The sequence below is a fragment of the Oryctolagus cuniculus genome, chromosome 14, assembly GCF_051225735.1.
Source record: "Oryctolagus cuniculus isolate XC-2025 breed Fujian yellow rabbit chromosome 14, ASM5122573v1, whole genome shotgun sequence".
In the NCBI taxonomy this organism is placed as follows: Eukaryota; Metazoa; Chordata; class Mammalia; order Lagomorpha; family Leporidae; genus Oryctolagus; species Oryctolagus cuniculus.
In genome coordinates, this window is record NC_142880.1 from 60175517 (window position 1) to 60190244 (window position 14728).

The following is a 14728-nucleotide window of genomic DNA, read 5'->3' on the forward strand; positions in this document are numbered from 1 at the left end:
CAAAGTTGTCTAATGTGTTATTTTCTCCATAAGGCTCATTGTCTTCTTGCATTTAGGAACCCTAAACAGCACTTCAGCACTACATGTGGGACACTTTAGACAGTGAAAACACTAACAAGAAACACAGTATCTTGGAAATTATGTTTGCCAGTGACAGAATATGAGCAGAGATTACAATTTTGTGCCTGCTGAGAGCTTCTAATTTGTGCTAATTTGGTTAATGCAATAATAGTCCACATAAAAGCATTCACCTTATTATTATTCCATCATTTTTCCAAAGGAAAATTTCCCAATTTGAGAAAATTAATGATGATTGCTAAGCTAGTTCAAATAAGGTTCTTGAAACCTCCCATTTTATGTGACATATCATATCTGACCCCTGCTTCTTTTCTTGCTTAAGAATTAGAAACGCCAGCGCCGCAGCTCACTAGGCTAATCCTCCACCTGCGGCGCCGGCACCCAGGGTTCTAGTCCCAGTCAGGGCGCCAGTTCTGTCCTGGTTGCTCCTCTTCCAGTCCAGCTCTCTGCTGTGGCCTGTGAAGGCAGTGGAGGATGGCCCTAGTGCTTGGGCCCTGCACCATCATGGGAGACCAGGAGGAAGCACCTGGCTCCTGGCTTTGGATCGGCACAGCATGCCAGCCGTGGCAGCCATTTGGGGGTTGAGCCTGCGGAAGGAAGACCTTTCTCTCTGTCTCTCTCTCTCACTGTCTAACTCTGCCTGTCAAAAAAAAATTTTTTTTAAATTAGAAATAAATGTAAGGTTTAGGCCAGTGCCACAGCTCACTAGGCTAATCCTCTGCCTTGCGGCGCTGGCACACCGGGTTCTAGTCCTGGTCGGGGCACCGGACCAGGTCGGGTCACACACCGGTCGGGCCACAGCTCTCTGCTGTGGCCAGGGAGTGCAGTGGAGGATGGCCTAAGTGCTTGGGCCCTGCACCCCATGGGAGACCAGGATGAGTACCTGGCTCCTGCCATCAGATCAGCACGGTGTGCCGGCCGCAGCGCGCCAGCCACGGCAGCCATTGGAGGGTGAACCAACGGCAAAGGAAGACCTTTCTCTCTGTCTCTCTCTCTCACTGTCCACTCTACCTGTCAAAAAAATAAAATAAAAATTAAAAAAAAGAAAGAAATGTAAGGTCAAGTAATTAACATGCCTGATTCTGGAGCCATTTGCGGCTACCTTGAATTTTCTGTAAGTCTACAGAGCTAACACATTACTTTTAGTTCTGAATTGCAATAGCTCATGGCACCCATAAGATGAATAAAGTGCTTTGCAAAATACTTTCACTCCTCCTAGTGGTGATCAAATGGTAACGTGAACAAGCTTGGGATCAGAAGTCATGTGCTATAGATAGGATCGAGTGTTAAAGTGATCATGTAGGGGCTGGCGCCATGGCTTACTAGGTTAATCCTCCACCTGCAGAGCCAGCATCCCATATGGGCACTGGTTCTAGTCCCGGTTGCTCCTCTTCCAGTCCAGCTCTCTGCTGTGGCCTGGGAAAGCAGTGGAGGATGGCCCAGGTGCTTGGGCCCTTGCACCCATGTGGGAGACCAGAAGAAGCTGGCTCCTGGCTTCAGATCGGCACAGCTCTGGCCATTGTGGCCATTTGGGGAGTGAACCAATGGAAGGGAGACCTTTCTCTCTGTCTCTTTCACTGTCTGTAATTCTATCTGTCAAATAAATAAATTTTTAAAAGTGATCATGTAAATAGGACTGTTTGGTAATAATAAGAGGTGGAATTAAAAGGGAATGAAGGCTCCAACATGGGAAGCAGTTCATACAACAGTCTCATAGAATGACAATCGCCGTAAGCATCACTCTGACCTCAGAATCAGCCTTTAAGGCATTCCTCTGTGGCTGAAAAGCCAAGGGGAGCATTTCAGGTATGGGAAGCCAAGACACTGTGGCAAAAAATGTTCTACATGAAAGACCTCTGCAGGTGATACCCTAGTGGAAAAAAGTGGTCACCAAAGAAGGATGTACTTTTCTCTGAAGGGAGGAGAAAATTTCCACTTTGGTTATGGCCTTGTCTAAATACTAATGGAGTCTGTGGATCTAAAAGGCTTTCATAGCCTAGGCAGCTCATGTCAAGAGCCTCAGGTGATCACTAACATCATACATAAGAGTGTTAACTGTTAGATAAATAACAGGAGTCACTGTGTACTAACTTCCCATGTAGGATCTCTGTCCTCAAAGAGTTGTATTATGAAACTTAATAGTAAAACTTGTTCTCAAAGAATTACTTCATTTTAGTGTATTAAGTGGAGGGTATTCTTTTGTCTCATAAGTTATACTTATGTACAAGTACTCGCAAAAGATGTATCATTCTGGATACTTCTTTAAAGGTAATTAAGTTTCTAAAGAAGAATGCGAAATTACCTTAGAGATGCAATAACTGAACAGCCCTTTTCTGGACTGTTGAGGAATGCATTTTTTGTTTGTTTGTTTTTGTTTTTTCTTTTTCTTTCTCAAAGTGTTGAGTTCTTTACCTAGAACAGGGTTAATCTTTTGCATATGAAGTTAAATGAAAAATAGATCTTAGTAAAAAACAAGATTTGGAACAAGAAAGGGAAGAGGAAGAGGGGTGGGAGTGTGAGTGGAAGAATGGCTACAGTACAAAGAATTACTATGTTCCTAAAGTTGCATTTGTGAAATGCATGCAAATAAATTTTTTTAAAAAAAGTCATGTACCTAATGGGACAGCCCTTGTGAGCCACTACAGACCTTCTGGGCACTCCCTCCCTTGCTCTAGCCACTGCCTCTGTGACCAGTTCTAAGCAAGCCAACTTGGGCCAGGTTCACACAGGTGTACCCAGACACACCTTGACAAAGAGAACCCAACACAGGTGGGGTTCAGCACTCTCACAATCAGTGAAGATGGAGGGGCTGAATGGAATTCTTTTATTCTCAAGAATGGGAAGTTTTACACTTGATAAGTTTCCTCAGAGGGCCCTGTGAGGTAGAGGGCAGCCTCTTGAAGTAGAAGCAAACTCCACAGTGCTTCCTGATGGGCCTGATCCACCCCACAATTTCTTTATTCTTTCTCCCTGCACACAAACCTCATGAGTTCAACTTTCAGAGGAACCCAGACAAAGATATGAATCACATGTTTGGTTGGCTGGTTGGCTGACTTTTGCTTCTAGTTTAGCACTAGCCAGTGGTGAGATCTGTGTTAGTCACTTAGCCTCCAAGTAGCACAAGCTTCATCACTGGTAAAACAAGGATGTAAAAATGTAATATTCAGTTCACTGATATTTACTGAGCACCTTCCAAATTCCAAAATTACTGAAAGCTCTGGTAATAACTAGAGCAACAAACAGGGAAGATAATATTTTTATCTGTGAGGAAATGAAATGCGGGTTGTAGAGGCAGACAGTAAACAATAAATGAGTAACAAAACAGCAGGTGATGTGGGTGCATTTGTGAGGAGGGGCTATGTCATCAGAGACTGTAACAGAGCACGGGGGCAAATCAAGTCATTTGGTGTCTAGGCAAAGAGCTTTCAAGCAGACAGGAGAGAAGGGGGGAAGCTCCCCAGATTCTTTCTCTTCTTTAACCTGCCTTTGAAGTTTTCTGTGAGTCATGTTGACTGTATTTCAGTATCAGGCAGAGGGCAGTTGGAGACATGAATTATATTTCCCTAAGTCACACTTGCCACCCATAGTCTAAAATTCCTAAATTCATGGTTTCTGCCATGACTGCATCCTTCCTAAGCTGCCTGAATGAGGAGTTGTGAAAATTTTCATGGGCAGAAACTTCAAAGGGAACTCAGCTGATGAAACAAAATCGCTCATCCAGCAACTAATCATGAATGAAAAGGTTAAAAGTAGCCACTTCCATGAAACACAGCTCCTTTCCAAGGGGCCCAGGTCTCAACTTCATTTCTACAACTTTTTTCTACATCCTTAATTATTAGCTAATCGGATAATTTTTACTTGTGGAAAAACGGCCCCAGTCACACAACAAGGAACCATCTAAAAAGATTAAATACTAAATGTTTATAGTTTCTTAATTTCTTCTATGCTCACCAGACCTGCAAAGAACTTGCCCTATGTACATCTTTGGAAGAAGAATGGGCACCTTGTCAGGCTCAGTTCCTTTTAATGTCTTTGTTTTTTTTTTCATACTTCACAGTATGCACAAAAATATTAACATTCTCTGTGTGGGATACTTGTGTGGAAACCTGCAAGCCTATGTAGAGAAAAATTCATAAATGCAGAAGTTGTATCACAGTGAAGAGTAGGAGACATCAGTTCCCATCATACCTTATCCTAGCCTTTCACCAAGTGACAGAGCTCACTGCTAAGGACAGCCAGGTCTTGTGTTCAACTTGGCAGAAATATGCTCAGTTAGAAGCTTTTGGCATAAAGAAGGAATTTCGTACTGGTGAGCATAGGTCTGTTAGTTCATCGAGTTTCACAGCCTCAGATACACCCAGCATCTATGTGCTAAGACATAGGTGGAGCCACCAAACACAACATGAGTACCATGTATGCCAGGGATGGTGGAAGGGTAGGCATTTAGCCTAAAGGAACCCATGTCTCACATCAGAGCTCATAGGTTCAATTTCTGGTTTTACCTCCTGACTCAAGCATCCTGCTAATGCAGTCACTGGAAAGCCTTGGTAATAGTTCAACTAATTGGGTTCCTGCCACCCATATGGGATACCTGAATTGAGTTTGTAGCTTCTGGCTTTGACCCTGGCAGAACTTCAGCCATTGCAGGGAGTGAAACAGAAGATGGGAGCTCTCTCTATAATTGCCTCTCTTCCTGTCTTTGAACGTCTCAAAAAATAATTTTTTTTAAACATAAGAGACAGAAGCTGGAAGAAAAATTTCTCCTTGAAAGCTAGTAGGCTCTTTTACAAAATATTATCATGACTGGTGTTGTGGCGTAACAGGTTGAGCCACTACCAGCAATGCTGGTATCCCATGTGGGCACTGGTTCAAGCCCCAGCTGCACCACTTATGATCCAGCTCCTTCCTTTTGCACCTGGGAAAGCAGAAAAACATTGCTCAACTCCTTGGGCCCCTCTACCCTGTGGGAGACCGAGATGGAAACTGTGGCTCCTGGCTTTGGCTTGGTCCAGCCCTGGCTGCTGCAGCCATTTGGAGAATGAACCAACAGATGAAGATCTCTCTCTCCCTCTCCCTCTCCCTCTCTCTCTCTCTCTCTCTCTCTCTCTCTCTCTCTTTCTCCTTTTTTCTCTCTATAACTCTGCCTTTCAAATAAACAAAATAAATCTTAAAATATAAAAATAGTGTCAAAATATACTGGGAAATATCTTGGGAATGAACCCTTGGGCAGTTATTTGTGAAACATTTGAAATTATTGGTCCAGATCTAAAACTCTGAAACAAATAAAAAGAATTTCAATTTACTGGGATGATGAGATTCCTTGGATGAATGGTACCTTGTTATTAACAAAAAATCAAAATGGGCCATGACACTGAAAAAGCCTTTGTTAAAGAATATTTGTTTCTAGTAGAATACTGTAGTCATCTCTTTGCCAAGTTTATGTAAATTCAGGGGGTTTGGCACACATGCAAATACAGAACAGAGTAACAATGCACTGCTTTTTATTTTTCACTCCATTTTTTAATATGATCTTCCATTCAGAGCAAGAACAATACAGTGGTGTCATATGTCTACATTTAACTCACCAGAATTCAACTAGTCACATTTCAAAAAAAGAGAAAGTGAGGGAGGGAGAGAGAAAGAGAGAGAACAGGAAAGACAGGAATAGCATTTTAAATAGCATGGGTGGGGCAGGACTTGTGGCACAGTGGGTCAAATCACTGTTTATAATGCCAGCATTCCATAGTGGAGCTCCTGAGATCAAGTTCTTCCTCTGCCATTGCTTGTAAGCCAGCTTACCGAGACATGTAGGTCCCTTCTCTTACTTCTTCTGTGCTCTGCTGCTCCCCTCCCGTCTTTTTTTTTTTTTTTTTTTTGGACAGGCAGAGTTAGACAGTGAGAGAGTGAGAGAGTGAGACAGAGAGACAGAGAGACAGAGAGACAGGTCTTCCTTCCATTCGTTCACCCCCTCAAGTGGCTGCTATGGCCGGCGCACTACGCCGATCTGAAGCCAGAAGCCAGGTGCTTCCTCCTGGTCTCCCATGCAGGTGCAGGGCCCAAGGACTTGGGCCATCCTTCACTGCCTTCCAGGGCCACAGCAGAGAGCTGGGCTGGAAGAGGAGCAACCAGGACAGAACCAGTGCCCAACCAGTACTAGAACCCGGGGTGCCAGCACCGCAGGTGGAGGATTAGCCAAGTGAGCCGTGGCACCAGCCTCTTCCTGTATTGAAACATGTATGGTGTATGGACCTGTGGCAATCATCCTGTATATAGGAGGCAGCGTATCAAAGAAGCAGCCAAAGAAACAAAATTGCCAGCTCTGACATCTAGCAGCTGACCAAAAACTACTCAGGAAGTGGGACCTCTTACAGCCAGATGCCATCTAGTTAGCAGCAGATGTCTATTCCCAGGCTATTTCATGTGAAAAAAATGAACCTATGTGTTGAAGCCATTGTCATTGCGGGATTTTGCTTTTGTTACTTGCAACCAATTGTTTTACTAAACAAAGAATTTCTTGAATGCATCCCAAGTGATGATGGGGAAGGGGCCAGAAGCAAGGGCAAGGTCATAAGAGAAGTCAGCATGGATTTTCTTGCACCTGTCCCCAAGTAGATCGTTAATATGCACAAAATGTTGATTGTCTTCCTTTCATATATCCTTGCCCACCTATTCATTCACATTATCTCTAGGTAGTTGCTTCCAGAATCATGTAGTGTAATGAGGGTGTATTAATCAGCTTGTTGTTAGTATAACAAAATAATTGAGGCAGCTAACTTACAAAGAGAAAAGGTTTATTTAGCTGACAGTTTGGGAGGTCCAAGTCCAGGATCGGGCAGCCTCATTGATTTGGTCTCTCTGATAAGGTCAGTAGATGGCAGTGGTGAAACACAAGTTGAGGAAGAGAGGTTGGACTTGAACTCAGGCATTTATAAAAACCGTTTCATGAACTACCTTCTGAGCTCAGGTAAGGACCTCCAGTGACCAAAAGACCTCACAGTAGACCCCACCTCCTAAATGTTTCACCACCCTCCTGGGGTCCAAGGCTTTAACATATGGGGTCAAATAGCATCTAAAATGGGCCTTAGGGAGAGGTTCAACATTCAAATAATATCTAAAATGTAGCAAAGGAAAACAGACACAAATAACTAAATGGAAGGTAGAAAATGACAATAGCCAAGAAAGAGATTATATAAAACTAACCCTTTGGAAACACGATGGTTTATTTAAACTGGGAAGTAGTAAAATGGTTTCCTCAGGATGTGAGCCAAATTTCCCCCTTACTACCAACTTCCCTTCCCTCCTAGGACAGGGGCTGAGGGGAATTTAGATCTTAAAAAAAGCACTGTCATAAAACCTGAGAACCAATGGAGTTGAACCCAATATTCAAGGTGTTTAGCTTTTGTTAAGAACATAAAAAGACCTCTTGTGCTGTTGCTGCTGTTTGTCTGGAAATCCTAGAACATATCCAATGCCAAGAAGGAAATTAAAGGGATTAGGAAAGGTGGGAAGAGAGGGGAAAGTGGATTCGATTTCTCCATATCCCATCTTCTCCAGCATCCTAAGCTTAGCTCAATGACAAGAGGATAAAAGTAAAAGGCCCCATTATGGACTGAGTTGTATCCTCCACTTCCCAAATCCATATGTTGATGTCTAACCCCCAATGTGACTGTATTTGTAGGAGGGGCCTCGGAGGAGTTCATTAAGATTACATGAGGCCCTGAACCAATAGGATTGGTGTTGATGTGAGAAGAATCCACAGGCATGCAGAGGAAAGGCCATGTGAGGACACAGAGAGATGACCAGCTTCTGCAAGACAGGAAGAGAGGTTTCACCAGAAAGCAACCATGCTGGCACCTTGACCCTGCATTTCTGACCTCTCTGGTCAGGGGTCTCTGGCATGTCAGTCCAAGTAGAACACGCAGGTGCCAAGTGGAGGCCAACCTCAGGATGTGTGTGTGTGTGAACTGCAGCCCAGACTGTCTCCTCCTGCTGCGTGATAGACCTCACTCACATACTGATGTTCATTCACTCAATAAATGTGTGTGCTTGATTATTTTTTGGACTGAGTCCTTGATGGAGTTAGAAATTAAGTGTACTCTGGGCCAGCACTGTGGCGCAGCGGGTTAAAACCATGGCCTAAAGCACTGGCATCCCATATGGGTGCCAGTTCTAGTACCGGCTGCTCCTCTTCCGATCAGCTCTCTGCTGTGGCCTGGGAAAGCAGTAGAAGATGGCCCAAGTCCTTGGGCCCCTGTACCCACGTGGGAGACCTGGAAGAGGCTCCTGGCTCCTGGCTTCGGGTTGGTGCAGCTCCAGCCGTTTTGGCCAATTGGGGAATGAACCATTGGATGGAAGACCTCTCTCTCTCTCTCTCTCTCTCTCTCTCTCTGCCTCTCCCTCTCTCTCTCTCTAATTCTGACTTCCAAATAAATAAATAAATCTTTTTTTAAAAAAAGAAAAGAAAAGGAAGAAATTAAGTGTACTCACAACTTAGGAGAGTAAGAGGCCTTCTCCCTAGGGAAAAAAAAAAGCAGCTTTGATCTCCACAGCAGAAGACAGAAAAGCGTTTTTCTAAGACCCAGAACCTGGAGAAGGAAGGGCAGGTTTCTTCACTTGTCCATTAGGATTTCTATTGTGCACCTGTGCTGTGTCAGGTGCTGTGTGGAGAAATGAGGAGTGAAGTGTATAAAGCAGACCTGGCCTCTGCCCTGGAGACATGTTGGGAAATTGCTTAGAATCCAAAGAATGTAGACAGAGTCGCAGGAAAGAAAGCTTTAGTCGGTAGTGATAACTAGAAAGAAAACTCAAACAAGATGAGGATGATAAGGGGAGAGACAGAAGTCGTCACACTGTTTTACACATGGCAGCCGAAAAGACCTCATTATGAGGAGATACCTAATGAGAAAAACAGAGCGCAAGGAAGGCATGAACCATGGGACCATCTAGGAAAGACTGCCCCCAGCAGAGAGGAAGCGGAGGCTTGCTAACGCAGCTGCAGGCGGCTAGCAGGCTGGGAGCACCTGTGTGAGGAGACAGGTGCAAAATGTGGTGTGTGTGGAAGCCCAGGTGAGGAAAGAAGGTTGCTAAGTGGAAACAGCAGAGCTGATGCTGACAGTGAGGGGATCACATGAGCTTTAAAGACTCTAGAGACACAGTTGTCAGAGTCAGTGATGAGCAGGCTGGACTTCTGCCTCTCTGCCTTCATGTGTGAATAGCAGATGGTTTTTTTTTTTTTTTCCTCTCTCTCTCTCTCTCTCTCATATTCCCATCATGCACCTGACACCATGATACTCCCAACATTTCCAAAAAGGGACACGAATCAAGCCCCTTATGAATATTCAATTAAACCCAACCCCAAACACTACCTACCCCCATGCCTCCAGATCATATAAATGGATAGACCCAAACCTTGTTGAGTACAGGGTTCTCTTGAGCATGCCACACTCCATTTTGCGTGTGTTTTCTCTCTTTGCATGTGTACAAATCTTGTATCTGCTGATCTGTACCTATATCTCATCCCTGAATTCCTTGTACCAAAGATAAGCATTTGGACCCAGCCACCCACAATATACATATAGACACTATTCATCACTCAACAGATACAAATCTTGAACAAAAGTGATAGCCTTCTTTCCAGAACACATCAAAACATAAAATAAAAGCATTGGTTGGGTTATGAAGACAATTCTAATAAAGTGGGTTGATAGGGCCACTCTCCTAGATATCAGAATCTTCCCTGGGCCAGAATCCAGCTGTCATGCAACATTTATCCTAGCACTGTACTAACTAGTACCATAAGTAGAATTGTTCTATATGATTGAACAAACAACAACCAAAGAAGGCTAACATCAACCTCTAGTAACCAAAAGAACCTCTAACACCCTTGCCCTCCTGGTATCTACTTTTTCAAGCCAGGAGACTGAGGAAATACTCTTGTGTAACCAAGAAATCGCAGACCTGGGATATTTAATTCACTTGGTTTGTTTCTATTTTGTTCGTACATGTGGTTCTTAACACTCTTGCCACAAAATCGTCTGAAGTCCTTATTAAATAAAAATTTCTAGGCCCCACCCCAGATCATTTGAATCAGAATAACTGGGAGAGGCCCAGGAATCTGCATTTTTTGCTTCTACCTAATGCTATTGCTATATTCCTGATCTTTTGAGATCCACTGCTCTAAAACAGAAGTTCACAAAGTTTCTTTTATTTCACTTGTAAATGTCTCTACAAAGGGTTCTTAAGAAAGCTCTTGGGTAAACTTCCTTTGCAAAAACTCTGCAGTGCCAGTCACAAGCTGACTTTGTTCACAGAAAGGCACTGAGAGACAGAGCCCTCGTGATGGGAACATCCTATCAACAGATCCATTCATTCAAATAATTCCATGTACAGAGACACCGGATGGCTTCTGAGGAAGTGCCTTCCTGTCTGGGGATCTGAAGGAGAGACTTTCTGGAATGTTCCCTACCTGTGAAGAGGGCATGGTAGTGGAGGCCCCTTTCTTTGTCCTGATGGGAGCAGACATCAAACAAGTAGGCTTTGATGGGCCCATCAATGAAGTCAGCAGCAAAATCAAAGAGAACCACACCTATCATGGTGATGGTTATGGCCCAAACCAGCTTCCTTCTTGGGTTAGCAACCAAAGCTAAAAGAGAAATAAACATCAGTCTCCAAAATTCTGCTTTAGAATGATCCACACTTTTTGTTTCCATCTAAACTTCCAGTCATCAACTCATCTCTCTTTGCTTTCATTTTGCTTTGTTTTCCAAATAAAAATAGCTTATTATTATTCAAAATTACTAGATTTTCCAATTTTAAAAGTTATAGAAGTGAATGTCCGGAAAAGACAAATATATATAGAGAGAATAGATTAGTGGTTTCCTATGGCTGGTTCATTGGAGGTAAAAGGGAGTGACTGGTAAGGGTTAATGGATTTTTTTAGACAGATGAAAATTTTCCAGAAGTAGATGGTAGTGATGTTGTACAACCTTGTGAATATACTAAAAATCACTGAATTGTACACTTTTAAATGGTGAATTTTCTGGTAATGATATCTCTTTATCTCTTTAAATAACAATTTATGCATACTTATTATAAACAATACCAGCCGGCGCCACGGCTCACTAGTCTAATCCTCCGCCTGCAGCGCTGGCACCCAGGTTCTAGCCCTAATCAGGGCTCCAGATTCTGTCCCGGTTGCCCCTCTTCCAGTCCAGCTCTCTGCTGTGGCCCAGGAGTGCAGTGGAGGATGGCCCTAGTGCTTGGGCCCTGCACCCTCATGGGAGACCAGGAGGAAGCACCTGGCTCCTGGCTTCGATCGGTGCAGTGTGCCAGCCGTGGTAGCTATTTGGGGTGTGAACCAACAGAAGGAAGACCTTTCTCTCTGTCTCCCTGTCTCTCTCACTGTCTAACTCTGCCTGTCAAAAAATAAAAATAAAAAAAATAAACAATACCAATGATAAAGAAAAGGCTCAGAGAAATGCTTCCTATCCCAGCCTCAGCAATGGTCACCCTCTCAGAATTTTATTTATGCACCTCAACACACAGATGCAGGTGTACCACTGTGCTCAAATGCAATACTTTTCCAACTTGAGTGTGCTTAACTATCACTTGAACACCATGTAAAACAGATTGCTGGACCCCTTTTTAAAGGGTTCTCAGGGGAGCCTGACAATTTGCAGCTCTAATAGCCCCACCTGATGCTGACGTTGTTGGCAATCTGAGGGCCACACGTTTCAGTAGCACTGGAGAATGAGATCACGGAGTACGTGCATGCTCATCTAGAACCAGCTTTCTTACCTTTTTATTTTGGTTAATGAAGCCACCTTATAATTTTTAACAGCTAAATAGCATTCATTCTATGGATATACTGCAACTCATTCAGTCTTTTTCACTATTGAAGATACACTGACGATTCCTTTATTTTTTAATTTAAGAATAACATGTAAGGTATGTCCATGTTTTAACTTACACAGTATAAAAATAAGTGAAGGTGTGAGCATTTGGCCTAGCAGTTAAGATGCCCATGACTAACACTGGAGAGCCTGGATTTGATACCTGGCTCTGGCTCCTGACTCCAGTTTCCTGCTAATGTAGTAGACCCGGGAGGCAGAAGATAATGGTTCAAATAGTTAGGTCCTTGTCGCCTAAGTGAGAGACCTGGATTGAGTTTCCATCTCCTGCTTCAGCCGGGCCCAGACCCAGCCATAGCAAGACGTCTGGGGGAGAAAATCAATGAATGGGAGTTTCTCGTTTTCAAAAAAAAAAAAGAAAGAAAAAGTAAAAAAGTCTACTCTTCATCTCTCACCTCCAGTCCTTTGCCTCTCCCTAGAACCAACAATGTTTATCAGTTTATTGTTCATTCTTCCAGAAATATCCTGCATTTATTCATTTATGCCTTTTTTAAAACATATACAAACAGCACCTGATTAGCCTGCTTCATAATCACATATTCTGCTAGCTTGAGAGTTAACAGTCTAAAATGTGTGCTATTTTTTAACAATTCTTTTTCTCAATGCTACTTTTATGTTCCGCTGCCAACCACTGTTTAATTGAAGGTTGATTAATGACTAGAAAAAGGACTTACCACCAGGTTTGTTTTTGTCAAGGTTTACAATGCAAAAACGTCCCCTTGAGCTGACAGGCTGATGTTGTACACACATTAAAACGTTCTATACAAAGCTATGAGCCAAATAAATGCTCATTTGTACACAAAGGTGACTTATTACAAGTATTTATGGAGCCATTTGGTAGTTGACCAATTGAATAAAGTATTAAGTAGGGTGTAATAGGCTCAAAGAGAAATTCAACTGATAAATACATAAAAATATTTAATTTGATAAAATCGGTAAATATTTAATCTTATTTTAAAATCCTCACAATGATAAAAGTCAATGCATGCTGATGCTTCTAAAAATAAAGGCTCCCAACCACAGACCTTGAAGTTGATTGTGAACATTGACTCTAACCAATTTCTACTAAGTGACAAAGAAATTCACAATCTCCTCCTAAAGAGGGGCACAGGAGGACATTGATCCCTGCCTGCCCGCCTCGCGCAGTCCACATACCTGATATGACAGTGTCCCCGTTGAGGTACAGGGCCATGCCTAACAGCATCATGATGCTCAGGGCCAGGATGTAGGGTCTCCGGCGGCCCCAGCTGGACCGGCAGTGGTCACTTGCTGATCCGACCACTGGCTGCAGCAGGAATCCGAGGATGGGGCTGAGGAGCCAGACAGTACTGTACAGACTCTTGGGCAGACCCACACTGAGCAGGACTGGGGTCACATAAGCCGCCTCCACCGCATAGCAAAACTCCCGGCCGAACATAGCCATGCTGTGCATGATGAGTCTGCCCGTGGGTCTCTTCGGAGGCTCCACAAAGCCAAAGGGCCGATCCTCAGCTAGGGACTGATAGGTGTGGGTGCCAGTCTGCCCACTGCTGCTGCCCATGACCGCTAGGTGAGGAACCTTCCTGGGTGCCCACCACCTCCTGCGTGGTCCCCAGCTCTGGCTACAAACGGCTTGACGAGAAGCCGGCTGAGCAGCCAACAGAGATGGTCAGGCTGGGGGAGGGGCTCAAATTCTTTCATGCCTCTAAGATCACAAGTTATGATGAGAGGGAGGGGGGTGTTGGGGTAGAAAGCATGACGGAGATTAGCTGCTGTGATCCCTCTGGCTCCTTAGAACATTTGAATGTTTCTCAAAGTATCTTCCTTTGCCCTGGTTCTCTCTCTCTCTCTCCTCTTGCTCTCTCTCTTGCTCTCTCGCTCTGTCTCTGTCTCTCATGGCTTTGAGATAATAAAGCCTTAGCCAGTACTGTGCGTATATCAAAATAGAAATGAGTCAATACCCTTTTATAAATTTCTTTTTGTGGCTTTAGATATTCTTTTTCAGACTATAATCTTTCTATGCATATAGCTCAGGAGTCAAAAACTACACTTAGGGGCAAGTGTTGTGGTACGGTAAGTTAATCAGCCACTGGGGATGCCTGCATCCCATTTCAACATGCCTGGGTTCAAATCCTATGTTTGCTTCCAATCCAGCTTCCTGCTAATGCACCTGGGAGAAAGCAGATGATGGCTCAAGTACTTGGGTCCCTACCACCCATATAGATGCAGATGGAGTTCAGGCTCCTGGCTTCAGCCTGCCCCAGAACTGGCTGCTACAGATATCTGCAGAATGAATCAGAGGGTGGAAGTTCTCTCTGATTGTCTTTCTGTGTGTGTTTGTGTGTGTGTGTGTATCTTGCTCTTGTTTTCAAGTAATTCAAATCTTTAAAAGCAAAACAAAAAATAAACCAGACTTAAAATGGTGCAAAGGCTCATCCTTCCTCTAATCGTTAACTATCTCCTGGCACTCTAATATTTTCTGATTGCACATCATGCATGTTATAATGAGACAGGTCCATGTCTGTTCTGTGTCCTGTGTTGCTTAGTCTGATCTCATCAAGGGCAGAGATCAGGTCTGTTTTGCTCATTACTGTATCTCTAATATGACTCCTGGCACTCAAGTTAATAAATATTTGCTGAAGGAGTGATTAAGTGAATCAAGCATACGCATAGCATTTTGTAGTGCCAGTCCACCGTGTGTTTGCTCAGAGCTATTCTTTCCCAAGCTCTTTATCTTATTAGACAACTCTCATGTTCCCTCC

At 43.6% G+C, this 14728-nt stretch overlaps 1 protein-coding gene across 1 annotated transcript in view; it reads right to left on the reverse strand.

Moving 5' to 3' along the window:
• SLC45A2 (solute carrier family 45 member 2) overlaps positions 1-13563 on the reverse strand; it is a 45846-nt gene extending 32283 nt beyond the window's left edge. Inside the window, exons 1-2 of the mRNA XM_002714118.5 lie at positions 13143-13563; positions 10544-10720 (exon numbers count right to left, since the gene is read on the reverse strand). Coding sequence (XP_002714164.1) covers positions 10544-10720; positions 13143-13527 — 562 coding nt within the window. The 5' untranslated portion in view covers positions 13528-13563. The remainder of the gene's footprint in view (positions 1-10543; positions 10721-13142) is intronic.
• Between the last annotated feature and the right edge of the window lie 1165 nt (positions 13564-14728).